Source organism: Jaculus jaculus, chromosome 3, assembly GCF_020740685.1.
Source record: "Jaculus jaculus isolate mJacJac1 chromosome 3, mJacJac1.mat.Y.cur, whole genome shotgun sequence".
NCBI lineage: Eukaryota > Metazoa > Chordata > Mammalia > Rodentia > Dipodidae > Jaculus > Jaculus jaculus.
Genome location: NC_059104.1, coordinates 17,887,331 through 17,904,901, shown reverse-complemented (window position 1 = coordinate 17,904,901; position 17,571 = coordinate 17,887,331). Strand labels below are relative to the sequence as shown.

Sequence of the window (17,571 nt, the reverse complement as noted above, 5' to 3'; positions counted from 1 at the left end):
TCTGTCGCTCTCAAATAAATTAAAAAAAAAATTAAAAAAAAATAATGTAGTTTAAACATTTGTTTAAAGGTTTTGTGTGGCATATATATTTTCATTTCTTTAGATGTATTACTAGAAATAGAATTGCTGGGATACATGGTTCTTCTATGTTCAACTATTTTTCTTTTCCAAAGCCACTGAACCCTTCTACACTCCATTAGTAATATTTAAGTTTCCAGTTTCTTACATACATCTACACCAATATTAATTATCTGCCTTTTTGATTATAGATATCATACTGGTATGAAATGTCCTCCTATTTTATGTCTCCCCCATTTATGATATAGAATATCGTTCAGCACTTGTTATTTATTTGAACACGTTCTTTAGAGAAATGTCTGTTCAGTTCCTTTGCTAGGTTTTTTATTGGGTTCTTTACTTTTTGTTGTTGTTGAGTTGTAAGATTTCCGTATAGAGTATGGATACCAAACTCTTATCAGATATATGATTTGTAGATGTTGTATATTTTCCGAAAGATACTTTCTATATAATGCCCTTTGTGACACAGAAGTTTAAAGTCTATACATCCTCTACGTCATGATATCATCTCTAAGAAACCATTGCCAAATCCAAGATTGGGAAGATTTGCCCATTTATATTTCTTCTAGGATCTTTGAAATGGTTTTGTGTTTATACAAGTCATGGACCTTCAGTTGATTACTGTGTATAAGAAGAGTATTGTGTTCTTTCTTTTGAACTGTGGGAGAGTTTAAGAAGGACTTTGGTTAATGCTTTAAGAATTCACTTGTGGCACTATCTGGGACAGTTGTTTTTCTAGAGCAGCTTGTCATTGCCGACTTAATCACTTCACTTGTTGTGTGTCTATTTATATTTCTTATTGCTTCATGGCTCAGTCTGGTAGACTTTGAAGAAATCTATCCATTTGTGCTTACCATATGTATTGTGTTACCACAAATTGATTTTACTCAAACGACTGAACTTAATTATTTCAAAGTTCGGATGTGCAAATGTCTGAGATCAGAATATAAAGAGACCAGTCAGCAAACAAGATATTTTGTTCTAAGAGTACCTCATACTTTAAAAATTTTTAATTTAATTTTGTTTGGTGTGTGTAGTATGTGTGTGGGGTGTGTGTGTATGCATGTATAAAAAATGCATGCCACATTCATACTTGCATGGAGGATGTTGGGTGTCTTACTCTATGGCTCTTTGACATTTAGTCCAGGGTCTTCCAGTAAAACTGGAGCTTGGTGTGTGTGGAGTAGCCTGGCTAACCAGTGAGCCCCAGTGACCTTCTGTCTCCCGTCTCCCCAGTGCTGGAGTCACAAGCATGTACTACAGTACCAGCTTCTTAAGTGGATGCCAGAGACTGAGCTCAGCTCATCATGCTTGTCCAGCAAGCACTCTTCTTATCCACTGAGCCATCTTCTCAGCCCCAAACCATGGATTTTAGTCCAACTTCTACTTCCAGGATCATGGTTGATATGGATTAGGAACAAGGTTTAGCTTTTTCTTGATGCATAGTTAGCTAGGGACTGGCCTGTAGAAACATGGATACCACTTTGATTGCCCTGGCGGGATTAAACCTGGCATGTGATTCAGTCTCGTCCAAAATGACCAAAAGCAACAATGCCTCAGCAACAATAACTTCCCATTTCTTCCCGAATTTTCCAGGTTTAAGCCTTGTGGATAGGCCCTTTCTAAATCAGTGCTCCTCTGTGGCTCATCAGACAATCAGGTCCTTCCTTAAACATCTGAGCCTCATAATCAGATTCATTCTCTTGGTTTAACTGTTGATTGATGACTTCCCTACCTATAGACAATATATCATGGTCACAGTCCCCTCCTACCACCAACCCTTTTCTCTCTCCTGAAACCCTCCTTCACTGAATCACTTCTAATAAGTCTCTCTTCTATTTTAATGTCCTATTTTGTCCTCCTAATATACAGGTCTTATCTACTTAGATGTCTGATACATACAAAAAAATCAGCCTAAAACCACATAAGTAAGCCCTCCTTCTTTCCTTCTCTTCTCCTTCCCTCCCCAGAGCCTGCCTTCCAGGAGGGGGACTTTTGGCTATGTGAGAGAGATTTTCCTGGTCTCCTCTCCCAGTTCCTAATGTGGAGTAAACAAAGAGGGGAGATTTTGTTTTTGGCTTGGGTGCACTTCCTGTTTTGCATTTCCTCTTAACTCTTCCTAAAATAAACCTGGTAACATAGCTTTCTCTGAGTCTGCAGTTTCAACTCTTTGCTAATGTGCATAAGAACCTGAGACTTGAGAGATGCTGGCAAGGGAGTTCTCCTCCCATGGAGCTGTCTCTCACATCAACATTGCCTTCTCCATGTCTCTGAGATCCTTTCTGTCTGTTACATGGACTCTCCCATTGGATTTTTCGGACACTAGTTAAGTATTATTTTATCTCAATTTCCATTGTGTTTACATATCCTCAGACCCTGCTTTCAAAGTTCACGTTCAGAGGTCCTGGGCAGATGAACATTTTGAAAGTGCTCTGTTCTGTTCACGCCAGCATACAATTCTGTATCTCTTGGTAGCTGTTGTACATTGCTAAGTATAGAACCAAACCCAAGACCTTGGATGCACTACACAGGTATTCTACTCCTGAGCTATACCCTTAGAGTTTTTTTTTTTTTATAAAACCTCTATAAGATCAGTAATAATGTTCTCACTGCCATATCTGATTTTAGTCACTCATTTCTTTTCATGATTTTTTGTTATAAATCTAAACTAAAGGTTTCATGGTTTTGGTAGTCTTTTCAAAGAATTTTTTTTTTCATTGAACATTGTTGTTTCTCTGTTTGCTATTATTATCTTTCTTTATTATTCCATTCCCTCTGCTAGCTTTGGCTTTTGCTTGCTCTTATTTATTTATTTCCTTTTCAGTTCCCTAAGGTATAAAGTTAGGTGAGTGATTTGAGACCATTCTTCCTTTTGCATCTGCAGACTGCTTTGGCTATATATTTTGGCATGTTATGTTTGCATTCCCATTCATCTATGTAGCCTCTTATTTCCAGAGCGATTTTGTTGTGACCCCACTGGCGGTACAGCAATGTGTTTTTTGATTTCTACATATTTGTCAGTTTTCCATTTCCTTTCTGCTACTGATCCATAACTTCAGTTCCACTGTGGTCAGGGAAAACAGTTGGTATGATTGCAGTCTTTTCAAATTTCTTAAGACTTGAGATTTTGTTCTGCCCTTTTATCTTAAATTGTAGCAAACTCTTTCTTGATTAAGCACTCTCTTGGTGGCTGTAAGTTTTTAATTATGAAATCATAGAGTTCTAAAAAGTTGATTCTATCATTTTTTTTTTTTTTTGCTAGCTTACTTATTTCTTTAGAAAAGAGACCAATCAGTCACACTTCCAACCCTATAATGCTGTGATGCTGTTTCTCTTGGACATCTGTTGTATTACTTCTTGAGGAGCCTTCCCATCAGCCCCTAATTCCTGTGCCCTCCCATGAGCTTCCTTGTTAACTAATTTTACAGTTCTGAGCTCAAAGCCCTTCTAGAAGCTCTCTTAACACTGCCTTTCCCTAATATAAATGCAAATTTAAATTCCCACAAACTTTCTTTAAAGCATACTTACTGGATACTGATTGTAAAAGAATTATAATTGAAATAAGTTAACATGAAAAAGGATTGAGTCAAAACTTTAAGGTCTAAATATATATTAATTAATGTATTATGAATATATGCAGAGTATGGTATGAATAAAAACATATCACTTAATAAATTCCACCTTAAAAATGTGATGGCACAGGCCTTTAATCCCAGCACTTGGGAGGCAGAGGTAGGAGGGTCACCATGAGTTAAAGGCCACACTGAGACTACATAGTGAATTCCAGGTTAGCTTGGGCTAGAGAAAGACCCTACCTCGAAAAACAAAAACAAACAAACAAACAAAAATGTGAGTATGGCAACAATTTTTCCTCAAAAATAAACCCATTCTAGTTTCTTTAACTGGTTTTTCTTTGAGACCAAAAGACACATCTGTTTATTTACTTTGGTTGTATGATACCCGTAAAAACAACTTCTTTTTAAGTATATGTATATTGTGTGTATGGACTTAAAACTTTCATGTTTTTTTGTTGTTATAGAAACTGCTGTGTCATACAAAACTAATTATATACTCATCACGTGACTCACCATTTGTACTCTTAAGTACGTATCCTAAATCAATGAAACTTATGTTTATGTAACATAAGTTTATGTATATGTCAGCATCCACAGCAGCTTTATTCTTAATAGCAACATATCAGAAACACCTTATCATTTTTCACTGGTGAGGAGTAGAATGCACATGCAAACCTCCAAACAGTGTAATGCCACTCAGCAATGAAGAGTAGTGATTTATTAATGCACACAACTTCATTTCTACTCAAGGGCAATCAAAATCAAAATATAACATACTGTATTATTCTATCCATATAACCTTCTGAAAATGATAAAATTATACAAACAACATAGTTTAATGATTATCAGATGACAGGTGTTAAGGTAGAGATACCAAAAGATGTGTTCTTTTGTAGTTATAGAAAGGTTTTGTATTTTAATTTTGATAGTCTTCTCACAAGTCTGCAGATGGATGAAATTGCCCCGAAGCAAGTCTACAGAAACTCACATATACAGTTGCCAGTTAGGAAGACATGAATACTGAAAGAGATATGTGGGTTGACGTATAACAGTGTATGAATGTCGATTTTCTCACTTAATACTGTCCCAGAGCTGTGTGCAAAGTCATCATTGAGGAAAATGTGATTAAAGGCTATTCACCACTTAACGACTTCATCCCCTTCTTGTGAGCCTATATTAATTTCAAAATAAAAAGATTGTTATATCTCTATTAAAAAATAAAAATAAGCTTCACATACTTGGCATTGAAAATAACCTTTTTTTTTCAGAGTCTTGTTTCCAAAAGTCATCAGTTCAAAGTGATTTCTTGTTGTCTTTGTTTTGAATTTTTAGTTCAGGTACACAATTATATAAGCTCAAACGTGCAGTGTTCATGACTGAAAGCCTTGGCTCTGGTCCCTCGTGCTCTGTTTTCTTTAACAAATGCACTTTCATTGACCAAGAAAGCTATCATTTCCAAGAGTGCTTGCTTAACATGACAGCATTGTTTTTTTAGATTATTAAGGCTATTCAGTTTTTTCTGTTGGTTGCTTCTCTGAATTGGACACTCTTCTAAATGTCAGACTGAGAAAATTGTACCCATTCCACACATTTACAAAAGAAAAAAAAGAATTAATGCAATCATTAACTTTTGACACTAAGTTAAAAAGCAACCGCTGAATATTGAGATATACAAAGCCATCTTGTTTTTTTTTAACATAAATTTTGTCACAAAATTGGGAAAGATAGGGCAGGATTGCTTCAGAAAGCACTTAGTCCCTAAGTCATTACATTAGATGAATTATCTTAGTGTGAGGCAGAGTGATGAAGGTACTATTATTACTGAGGAAGATGATCAAGGCTGTTCAAGAGAACACAGATTTGCATTTTCCATACCGACAAATGCTCAGAGCTTATGCTGAAACCCTGAGTGAAAAGAAGCAATGAATTATATAATACCAATGGCAATCAAACAAAAAGGCAACAATCAAAGGAGGAGACAGACAGCCTTGTCAGCCTGCGTGAAAATCAGACGAGTCATGGGAGAAGAGTGCCTGGCTATTAAAAATAAAACTTTATAAAATAAAATCTTAACAAGCAAAACAATTGTAACTATGCAAAGTATGGAAAATATATAAGAATCTCAAAGTCCACCATAGCACGGTATGGGTAATGCAAACTTAATTTCTTTTCCCTTCTTTTCTTCCTTTTTTTTCTTCTTTTTCTCCTCTTTTGTGCATGGCTGAGATACATGTGGATAAAAGAAACTTTTTAAACTATTCTGCTCAATTTGGTACTCTTGATCTGTACAACAGTAATATCTTAAAACAAAGTTCATTTTTGTTCATTGTTTCTTTTGTTTTGCTGCTGAAATATTATCTAATACAATCAATGACCACTATGCTATTCCCTGAATTATTTTATGAAGCAATGCTGGTTATGCCTTACTTTTTTTCTTCAACTTTAAGTACTTCAGAACCTAACTTCCACTCTTGATCATGGTGACTCTTTATTGAAGCCTACTTCAACTTGCCAAGAGTATATAGCCAAACGTGGTGGTGCGCGCCTTTAGCCCAAGTCCTTGGGATTCTGAGGTAGGAGGATCACTGTGAGTTCAAGGCCTGCCTGAGGTTACAAATGAATTCCACATCAACCTGGGTTAGGAATATCCAGTCTGAGGAAGAAACAAGCCAACACCAACAACAAACTACCAAGAGTAGTAAGTAAAAGTCATGAAAACATGACTCTGGCCTAACAATTAAGTTGGCTCAGTAAATGGGTAGAAGGATGGATGGATTAGGAAAATGTAAAGAAAGGTAGGAACATATAAACTATGCAGTCTAGGAGTGGAATTTGGCTATTTACTGTTTAAGCATCAACTTTTCTGAATCTTAAATTTCTCATACACTTAATTGGGGAGGAAAAAAAATGCAGAAACCAAAGCCTCACATTCGAAGTGTCTGCGTTCACTTCCTAGAGAAAGGCTAGAAGTCAGGGATTGGCTATGATAAACGAAGAGTCGATTTATGAGGAAAACTTACTGTCACAACTTTCCATTGGCATAATGCCTTCCTATCAGAACGTCCCTGTCGGGAACATGTAACCTGCGGGACCCAAGGCTACCTGTTAAGACCACATCTCACAAAGGCATCCAAATGACACACATTAGCATACTTGGTCTTTTCTTTTTCATCATGTCTAGAACACAAGTATAATAATATATAAGTAGTTCCTTAGCTAAAACATCAGTGTTGTGTCTAGACAACCAAATAAAACAATAATCTTACATCATCATGAAGAAAGAGGTTTTTAATTTTGCTCTATTGTTGGTAGATGCTGTCATAAATATTGTTCCTCTTGACGTGAGATTAGAATTTCAGACTATGTATATGAATACAGTGTGTGTGCGCGTGTGTGTGTGTGCGTGTGTGTGTGTGTGTGAAAGAGAGAGAGAGAGTACGCATGCTAGGTGGCAGAGGTATCCTCTCCTTTTACTTTCTTTCAGTAGTTTTTGTGCTAGGGTCTCTCTTCATTTCTGCTGGTGCACATGACCAGTCAAGCAGGCCCTTCAGCCTCTAGATTCTCCTGCCTCCACCTCCCACTGGCATAGACACATTGGGCTTACAGATCCATGGGGCACTTTGCTTCCGGCTCGATGTGGGTGCTGGGGAACTAGGGCTGGCAGACTGGGAAGTAAATGCCTTTTACTGCTAAGCCGTCTTTCTGTGCCTGAAATTGAAATTTTTAATGAATCTTAAAAGCTCCCTGTTGGTTTAGACTTGCGTGGGGATGAACACTGCATTTTCTCAGACATGGCCCACAGCGCTTCATGGTCGGTGGGCGAGCAGCTCCTTTGATTCCTTTCCTGAGAGTTCCCGGAGCTGGGCGGCCTCAGGTACCTGAGAGCAATGCTCCAGTGTCCATTGCTTCTACGCAGGCAAGAGTCTCACAAATCCCAGATAAGGTGATATTGACCTTAAAAAACAAACAAACAAAAAAAAACTTACTTTCATGGATGGATATGTGCCAAAACCCTTTAGAAATGGATCAAGTCACCAGTTGGAAACTTGACAAAAGGTGTCACATTAAACCTTCATAATGTCTACATGCCATAGGGCTTCTAACATGGCACATTACTGTCACATGCAGTAGCTCACGTTGTACCGCGATGCAGTGAAGTAGGTTGTAGGGCCGAATTGCAGTGACATTGACATCCAAATGTTGACAGGAACATTCCAAACAATTATGACTTTGCTATGCAGGCATAGCTAACAGGAATCAACTGGCTATCATATCAAAAGTTCAAAAGGCTTAAGATTCAGATACTTCCTTCGCATCTCCGCCTGACAGTCTAAAGCCTTACCATAACTATCTTGTCTTCTATAAATTATTATTGTTACAGGAACATGGCTTATATTTTTGCTCCTGCCCTCCTTCTTTCATATTTCTGACATTCTTTGTCTTTCTACATTCACGTACAGGTCAGCCCCACCCCTGGGTGCATCCGGGCTCTCATGAAGATGCTGTACTGTCCGTATTGCCGAGGCCTGCCTGCCGTGAGGCCCTGCAACAACTACTGTCTCAACGTCATGAAGGGCTGTCTGGCCAACCAAGCCGACCTGGACACCGAGTGGAACCTCTTTATAGGTAAGGGGCACTTGAACTGGTTCAGAGACCAGCCAGCGCTTGATGCCCGTACCTGCTCAGAAGTGGTAATGACTCACAGAAACTGAAAACGATTCTTAGCAGATCATAAGCACTATTTAGCAGCATTTTATTTAATCTTGCAAAATACACTTCAAGGGACTTCTGGTTAATGATGCATAAAGGCAGCTGAATTCAGTCAACAGACCCCAGAGAACGTCAGACACTTGTTAGTGTCCAGGGAGCCTCTCAAAACAAATACAACAACATCAACAATGGGCATGACCTAAAAACATTATTTAAAAAAAAAAAAATCACAGTATTGTATTTATTTGTAGTAAAGTGACATAGTCACCTATTTTGGAAAACAATTCCTTAAACTTTTAGAATGAAAATACCTCAATGTTTTCACTAACACTTGCAAAAATGTTTGCCTCATTCAGAAAGGGGGGGGGGAGGCTCTAAACGCATGAGCACAAGAAGAGCTTTCAGTGGGAGGGGAGCAGGTTCCGAACCATGGCTCTGCTCATGGGGAGCAAATAGCATTCAGAACACCGACTGTCCAGAGATATTTCCTAAAGAGCTACCCAAGGAGAAAAGGACACATTTTACAGGCCAGCTTCTCCCAGGAAAGTACACAAGCCTTGGAAGAGTAAATGTGTGTTTCTTCCCCTCTGTCAAGTGGCTTTCAAATAAATGTGCTTTCGCTCGTATTTACTGCAATTATGGAGTGACAAGCAGAGAGGTGAAGTTTGCCAGCCTCCACGGGCCTCCGTCACTTGTGCAAACCGCTAAACCCAAGACACTAGGAGAATCCTCTGACATTTCAGATTTGGGAAGGATTAGGAAAAAGAACTCAGATGTGTTAGAATTCAGAGCAACGTGTCCTCAGTGTGCAACTGTGCCGAGGTTACAAAACCCCATTGGCTGGCTCAGCTCACTATTTTGATTAATAAGGCCAGAGAAGATAGCTCTGAGTTTAAAAAAAAAAAAAAAATGAAAGACGTTAGGGTGGGTAGATTGGAAGCCTGCAAATGTAATCTCAGAATCATTTTAGAGTGAATAATTAAATTGTTTTTCTCTCCTTTTACTAAGTGAAAAAAAAAAACAAAAGTTTGTATGGTTTTAGGATACTTTCTGTGAAGGTGGAAGTTTCAAGAGAGCTCATCATACTGAGAGTGGTGGATTCTGCCAATGATCCCAGCTCATCTTGGAGTGTGGTGGCTTATGCCCATAACTCTAGCACTTCAAGGCTGAAGGAGGGGATCATTGTGAGTTTGAGGCTAGACTGGGCCACAGAGTGAGTTCCAGGTCAGCCTTGATAAAAATGAGACTCTGCCTCACACACACACAAAGAAAAACAAAGGCCAGGCCTGATGGCTCACACCTTTAATCATAGCACTTGGGAGGCAGAGGTAGGAGGATCACCGTGAGTTCGAGGCCACCCTGAGACTACATAGTGAATTCCAGGTCATCTTGGGCTAGAGTGAGACCCTACCTCCAAAAACAAAAAAAAAAAAAAAAAAAAAAAAAAAAAGAAAGAAAGAAAGAAAGAAAGGCAAAGAAAAAGTCAATCATTTGCCTTCTAACTCAAAGATGGCATGGTTTTCTACTAAGGCTTTTGTTGTTTTTACATGGATGAAAAGTAAGAATTGAGTTGATCTGTAATTAATTATGGCAAAGCACCTAAATCACACTAGTAGAAATAATCTCACTGAGAAATTTCAAACAATTTACATAGTTTTAAAGCAGATTAAACCCCTTGAGCATCCTCTGAAGTGAAATCGGTGCCTCCTGCAGTTTGGTGGAAACCACCCTGGTTTCTAGCATTGCCGTGGTTTAGGTTGACACCCATTGATGAAAGTGAGTATGTGGATTTAATACTAATGTAGTTTAAGGCTTGGTTAAGCTTGAAGATAAAGACATGATGACTTGTTAGAGCAAAAATTACTTCTGAAGTGTCTTCCTTTTCCTTAGTGCTCATTGGCTATCTTACCATAGAACAGTTCCTTATAGGATCCATCACAGGTTTTTAGAAGTTAATTTAAATGAAATTGAATCCCTGGGGTGGGAGGGAAGCTCATTTGATTTAAAGACTAACACATGAACCTCCTATGAGTTGATTACACTTTCATACAAAGTAAAACTGTTCAATGGTCCTACCTGAATACATTTCAAAATCCTTTGCTACTCTGTTTCTCAGTCTTCGTGGTCTCCAAGCATGTTGTTTTGCCTTGGTTTCTTTCTTCTGGTTTTGCTATGTATTGGGAATTCCTTACGAACACAGACTTGAGCAAAATATGGCCTTGCTAATTCTTGTGTGGGTGAGAAATGTTAATTTACACATTTGTTACTTGAGTTAGTCAAAAGTGCCCACCTCATTTTCCATAGAGATAAATCCAGGCCAACATCATCAGAGTGTTCACATGGGCCACAGCAAGGATCAGCGACAATTTTGTTACTCTGCCAAAAACTATGTAATAGCTTCTCTCTTAGGGTTGCACTGACTGCTCCTGGCTCTCGCGATGCCCTGGTATCTCTTCATCAAACACTGCTCACTTGTTAGATATGCCAGCTATATTAACTTCCTCATTTAAACCTATCATGAACATGTCTTCAATCATTATATAATCACCTAAAATGTTAACTGTGATGTGAAGTGGGTTTTCAGCAAAAAAGTAAGGGGAAATCAGTGGTACATTCTCATGATCTTTACAAAGTCAAAAATTCACTGATGGAAAAAAAAAAAAGCAACTAATTAAAATTCAGCTGGTAATTGGATTATGTCCAAAGAAAGACTGTATATAAGCCGTAGTGTTTTAAGCATTTACAGGGAAATCCCAATGATATTCCATCCATTTGTGAAGGTCTGCATATGTTATTTTTTTCTCTGAATCTTAGAAAAGGAAAGTCCTCAAGATGGATTTTGTAGCTCTTCTCCAGCAGGGTTTGCTGTCAACCCTGCCCAGACACAACATTCAACAGTCTCACATAACACCTAGTATAGGAAACAGAACTCCTGATTTTGTTTCAATTTTCTAAGTTGCCCAAAACTTTGAAGAAGAGTCTACTAGACCCATGTATAAACATTTACAAAGCCTCATTTCACCTTAACTTGGTGTCCTCTAGTTGCCTATTGAGTTTTCCAGTACAGGGAAGAACCCACCTTTCTCTTGATGATAGTGAAAAGGAATGGGTGCTCTGTGAGCATCCATGATAAGTAGGACCCTGAAGAACATGAAAGGCCTTTTTTTTTTTTTTTTTTTCACAGTCAGAAACTATGTGACAGAAGAAACACCCAGTCTGAGGCAGCGCTTTTCTGCTGAGCTCTTATCCCCGATCTTTCTGTCTATACATACATTTGTCTCGCCTGAGTCTGATGTTGCCCAAATTCAAAATGTTTTTCTTGAAAAAACAACAACAATATTTACATTAAATTAATTTTTTTCCAGAGGGAAACAGTTTGTGGGCAGAACTTGCTGTATTTACATCCTATGGTACATCTTGTGGTAATTGTGAGTATTTGGCATTGATACCTGCTCTTCATGGATAAGAGCTATTCAGTTTGACAAAAGGCCATGCAACAAATTACACCTCACTCATAAGCACAGAAATCAAGGCTGAAATTACATTTATGTGACTATCATAAATCCAGCATCTGCTGTAACATCATGGATATGTGGAACGGCTATGAGAACCAGAGAAGAATATTTTAAAAGAGCATGCTATTATGGGAAGGGAAGGGTTAGTGCAATAAGTCAGGCATTACATTTCATTCTGTGCTATATTTTATCACCAAAACCATGAATGATGCATCTTATATTAAGAATAAATGGATGACATTACAGTGTTTTATCCCAATTATGTAGCCTAATTTTTCAGGCTATTTCAGTAAGACTGTAATTGTCTAAGCATATTAAGTGAAGTCACTATATTGACTAAGTTAGACAGCTACTCTTTTTGCTCTTGGAGAATTTAATGTAGTTAAATAATTACGATAACATGTCAGGACAATAGAAGTTCAGGACTCTGTCTAGTCAGCAAGGGTATACCTAGTCTAAGAGCTCAGCAAAGTCCTATTTGGATAAGCACTGAATGAAATAATAAATGTGAGTGTATCAGATTAGCATTAGCAAATATAATTGATGTTGAGTGACCATAGCTTATATATTTTATTACTTATTTATTTGAGAGAGACAGAGGGAGGATGGCACTCCAGGGCCTCTAAATGCTACAAATGAACTCCAGACACATGTGCCACCTTGTGCATGTGGCTTATGTGGGTCCTGGAGAATGGAACCTGGGTTCTTTGGCTTTGTAGGCAAACGCCTTAACCACTAAGCCATCTCTCTAGCCCATCATACCTACGCAATTGATATAATGTATTTTCAAATTCTTGTCACCATTTCAGTAGGTCTAGCCTGATCTTCTGTCTGTGAGTCTCACCATGTTTAGTTTTTATTCATGATGTTTTCTTTATTAGTGGTAGTATTAGGATCTCCATGTATGTGCATGAGAATGGTGTCTAATGGGGGTATACACATGCGGACATCTGAGGAAAACCTTGGGGTTTTTGTCCTCTTCTGCTTTGCTTGAAATTGGGACTCTCTTGTTTTGTTGTTGCTGCTTTGTGTCCTCCAGTCTAACTGGGCTGCAAGCTTCTGGAATCACATAGCTCCAGTTCCTATTGCCACAAGCACATTGGGGGTCACAGATGTATGCACTACTTTGCATCTGGATGTACATGTGTACTGGGGAATTGAACTTGGGCTGGGAGACATGCAAGCCAGCACCTTTAATTACTGAGCCATCTCCCCAGCTCCTATATGTGTCCTTAACTTGAAATCATAGATTTGGGAGGAATGGGATGGAGAGATTATCCAGTGGTTAAGGCGCTTGCACACAAAGCCTGATGGCCCAAGTTTGAGTCCCCATTTCCCACATAAAGCCAGATGCACAAATGGGAGCGAGCATCTGGAGTTTGTTTACAGTGAATGGAGACCCCGGTGAGCCCATTCTCTCTGTCTCTCTTCTCCCTAGCTCTCTCTGCAAATAAGTAAATATATAAAAATATTTTAAAAAAACGATTTGGGAAAAGATATGTCATTTCATCATAAAAAACTTTAATCCTCTGATATAGGTATGGATGTGGGTGCAGACATATATATAAATATACATTAGAGAAATAGAGATGGGTGGTATAGATATTAATGACCTCCAATGAGAGGGAAACCAACAGTAAAGTTTGAACTATCAATTGGTCCTAGGACTCTCCAAGACTAGACAAATCAATGGTATTAAACTTTCTGGACACTCTTCTTTCCAAACTGACCAGTTACTAAGTGTCCAGACAGCCAAATGCAGAAAACCAGTGAGATAATACAACTTGAAATACAAAGCGGGCAGTACATATGTGCCTGGCCAGGAGACCCTGCAGGTGTATCAAGTCCTCCTTCTATTCATTTATTCATTCATTCATTCATCCAGCATATGTTTACCAAGGCCTACTGATGCTTCTGCCTTGGCTTAAGCATGTGCCAGGAAAGGGAACCCATAAGACAGTTGCTTGATGAGAATAGTACTCGACATGTGTTTATCGAATAGAGTAAGTAGAAACTAGACAACGAGTGGGAAGAGAATATACAGTCTTTTCTATTTTACTTTGTGCATCCATTTCTTAATGGAAGTTTGAGTAACTAATTTGAAAGTCGCATATCCCTGTTGCTAATGGACTCTGTGAGAGCGGAGATGACAGAAACAAATCAGATAATGAACTTGGTCCTTCGTTTGTGACAGCTGCTATCAACTTGTAAATTAGAGCCAGCTGCAAGGAAGCGGTGTTAGGTCAGTCGACTGACTAGTGTCATGTAGTAAATGGTCACTTTGGTGCACAAATGACTTTCTCAGAGCCTTCAAGAATTGTCTTCAGTGTAACCCATTTAGGCTTCACTTTGTGTTTGAGGAAAATGTCAAATAAGGCATGTTGGAAGTCACAAGATTAGAATTAGATTTTATGAAATGCTCAACGTTGTATGATGTTGCATCTCTGAAGGATATATGATAAACAAGGGAAATTATTTTGAGCATTTGTATATGATACTACTTTTTCAAAGACTTTCTCAAGCCTAAAATTCTATAATATAAAATGTGATAAATTATCTAGTTAAAAAGAATTCTAAGCTGGGTGTGGTGGTGCACACCTTTAATCCTAGCACTCAGGTGGCAGAGGTAGGAGGATCGCTGTGATCGAGGCCACCCTGAGACTCCATAGTGAATCCAAGCTTAGCCTGGGCTAGAGTGAGACCCTACCTCGAAAAACCAAAACCTAAAACAAAGCAAAACCAAAAAAAAAAAGGATTTTATAATGTTGGATATGACTCCAACTGATAATATCTTGAAATAACATGTTTAAAAACCATTAGACATGAAGGATATAAAATTATCTACTTTAGACCAAAGGAAAAAGACATATTCAAGAACTGTCTTTACCAACCCTCTTTCAAGACATCTTCATCTTCACGTTAGGCAGCAGAGAGCCCATGTAACAGCATACCTTAGGAAGACAACTCATAAGTTGGAAAATACAAACCACAGTTATAAAGTGAGAGGTTTTCTTTTAAAAATATTTACAGTGAATTACAATGGAATTAAATAAGTTTCAAGAGACCCTGAAACCTTGGTGAAAAATCAAACATGATATATCTGAGCCCAATGATGTTCTTAGCAACTCCACTCTCTGCAAATAACAGCACCATTTGGTAGTAGAAATCGTGTGATACATACTAGCATGTAGAAATAGAGCTAAGATGTGGCTTAAGCAAAACATTAAATCATATAAGTGTTTATAAACAGCACCCTTGTGGTAAGTCCTCATGATCATCTCAGGAGTAGAACTGATGACCAAAGCTGAGTCATTTTTTAAATGAAGTGGTTTATTTCTTTAGCAGTCATAGACAAGACTTTTAAAAACTAGCATCTCTTTATCTTATGAGTCTGTGAATAACAACCTTCCAAAGAACGGGTGGAAAAAATCAGGTTGGAAGATTTGACCTCAGTGACTTACTTTGATGGTCAAAGGCATGTTTTTATTTGTTATTCTCATGGGGAGAAGGACTACAGACTGTCCAATTGAGTCATTTAAACTTTTGAGAAACTTTATGGTACATGAAAACTTTGAGCTTTCGACTCACTTAAATATATTGGGTATATTGGTACTTTATCAGATAACCAGAGAGAATTTAAATTAAAATTGAGCATGAATTAATCTTTGTCCTTCAAATAACATCTTGTGTTTAAATCTTATAGGAAAAAGGTATGTCCTCACTTGTTCCCTTTTGTATGGATTTAAATAATTTGTTATGCTAAAAATTTCCTTTATTTCATGCTTAAGAATTGAACATTATAAAGTAAGGAGCCCAAGGGGATAGGTTAGTTGGCAAATTGCTTGCTTTGCAAACATGAGGACCTGAGTTCAATCCCCAGAACCCATGATAACCTGAATATGTAATTCCACTGCTGAGGAGGCAGAGGTAGGCAGATCACAAGGGCTAACTTGCCAGCTAGTCTGATCTACCTGGATAATTCCAAACCAGTGGGGAAAAAAAAAAAAGACTCAAGAAAGGGAGAAAACACCTGAGAAACAATACCTGAGGTTATGCTCTGGCATTGAAAGACATTGGCCACATCTGTACCCATACAAACACCACACACAAAGAAAGCACAGTGAGTTAAAGTAGTTAATAATATGTCATTCTCTCATCAAGAATATATCTATATACATCACATTTTTTATCCTTTAAGGTATAGGAGTTTTTTTTTTAATAAAGTTAACGCAGATGCTTATTAAGTGCCAAACAATACTGAATATTCACCACTAAAACCTCAAAGGTCAGGAAATGAAATGATTTAGTGAAGGGTTCAATGATTATATTAGGAAGCCTGAATATGTCAGTGGATGTGTGAGGACTTTTCAAGTAACAATACCCACTCTCCCAATGCCCTGACACATACCCATTGGATTACCAAAGATGATAAGGTTTTCAAAATCACTTTAAACAGGCAGTGGCCCTATCCTGCCTAGGCATCATATCACCTCCATAGTTTCACACCATATTTAAAAGGAGAATGTTCCCAGAGAAAGTACACTGCTTTTCTTTAAGAGAATTCATTGACCTAATTATAAGGGGTGTTGTCTAAATTCATTGTAAGCACCTGATGAGAGCTGTTTGGAGCCCCTGTTGTTAACACCCATATTGAATAGAATGTCTTTGATTATTGCCCAGTGAGATCCCACCTTTACGCAGCCTAGTGGTCCAAACTGTTGGGGGAGTTGAACATGGTCACAAAAGTGCAGTCCACAGTGCAAACACCTGGGTTCTGACCCAACCTGCTGATACAGCACAAATCATGTAGGGGCCTAAGAGAGATTCCTATAAATACTTCTGCACGTGCTTATGCATGGTACAACCTGAAGAAACAACATTTAAGTACAGTGGCACCTGATTTTAGATGGGAATGCCATGGAACAAAACACACTGTTCATTCATTGTACAGCAGGCATTATTTTCAGATGAATCCTATCACTGCATTTGAAATATCTGGCAAGCATTGGGTGACTCAATCAAATATGTGTGTAATATTACTCTTTAGCTACAGAGTATCCAGATAAATTCATTCCACCAACTTGTCCATGAAAGACTCTCTCACTTAACTCTCACTTCTTGCTTTCAATTGCAGCATCCAAATAGATTTATCTGTGTGTTCAAACCAGGAAAGTTACGAGAAATATTATTCCTCTAATTCTTGAACTCAGAATTCCATTTGGAGAATATTATATAAAAAACACAAATAGCTGATATTTGCTGGGCACTTACTTCATATCAGTCAATATGGTAAATAATCCTTATAAAACCCCATTAAGTAGCTAATTTTATGAACTGACAGATGAAGCAACTGAGAAGCAAGAAGTTAAAATCCACAGTCACAGGTAGACAGTTGCAGTATCAGAGTCTGAGTCCTTAAGGACAGTCACCAGTTGACTGCTACTATATAATCAAAAAGTATCTCTTAGTATGTATGCACCTGGATTTATATGGAACATGGGGGAAATTCAAGAATTTAATATTATCATCACTGTTCAAAACAGTTGTTTGTTATAATGGAGAGATGTGTGATCTTGTGGCCTTCACACATACACAAATGTGTGCTCACATGCACATAAGCATACATACATACATACATACATACATATGTATACACACATCACACACATGCATACACACACACACACAAAAAA

The 17,571-nt window shown here is 38.0% G+C and overlaps 1 protein-coding gene across 2 annotated transcripts in view; it reads left to right on the top strand.

Moving 5' to 3' along the window:
• The window catches only part of Gpc6 (glypican 6), a 1,121,087-nt gene that overhangs the window by 718,014 nt on the left and 385,502 nt on the right, over positions 1-17,571 (top strand). For both annotated transcript variants that reach the window (XM_004651045.2, XM_004651044.2), the window contains exon 4: positions 8,114-8,279. In XM_004651045.2, the coding sequence (XP_004651102.2) occupies positions 8,114-8,279 (166 nt within the window). The remainder of the gene's footprint in view (positions 1-8,113; positions 8,280-17,571) is intronic.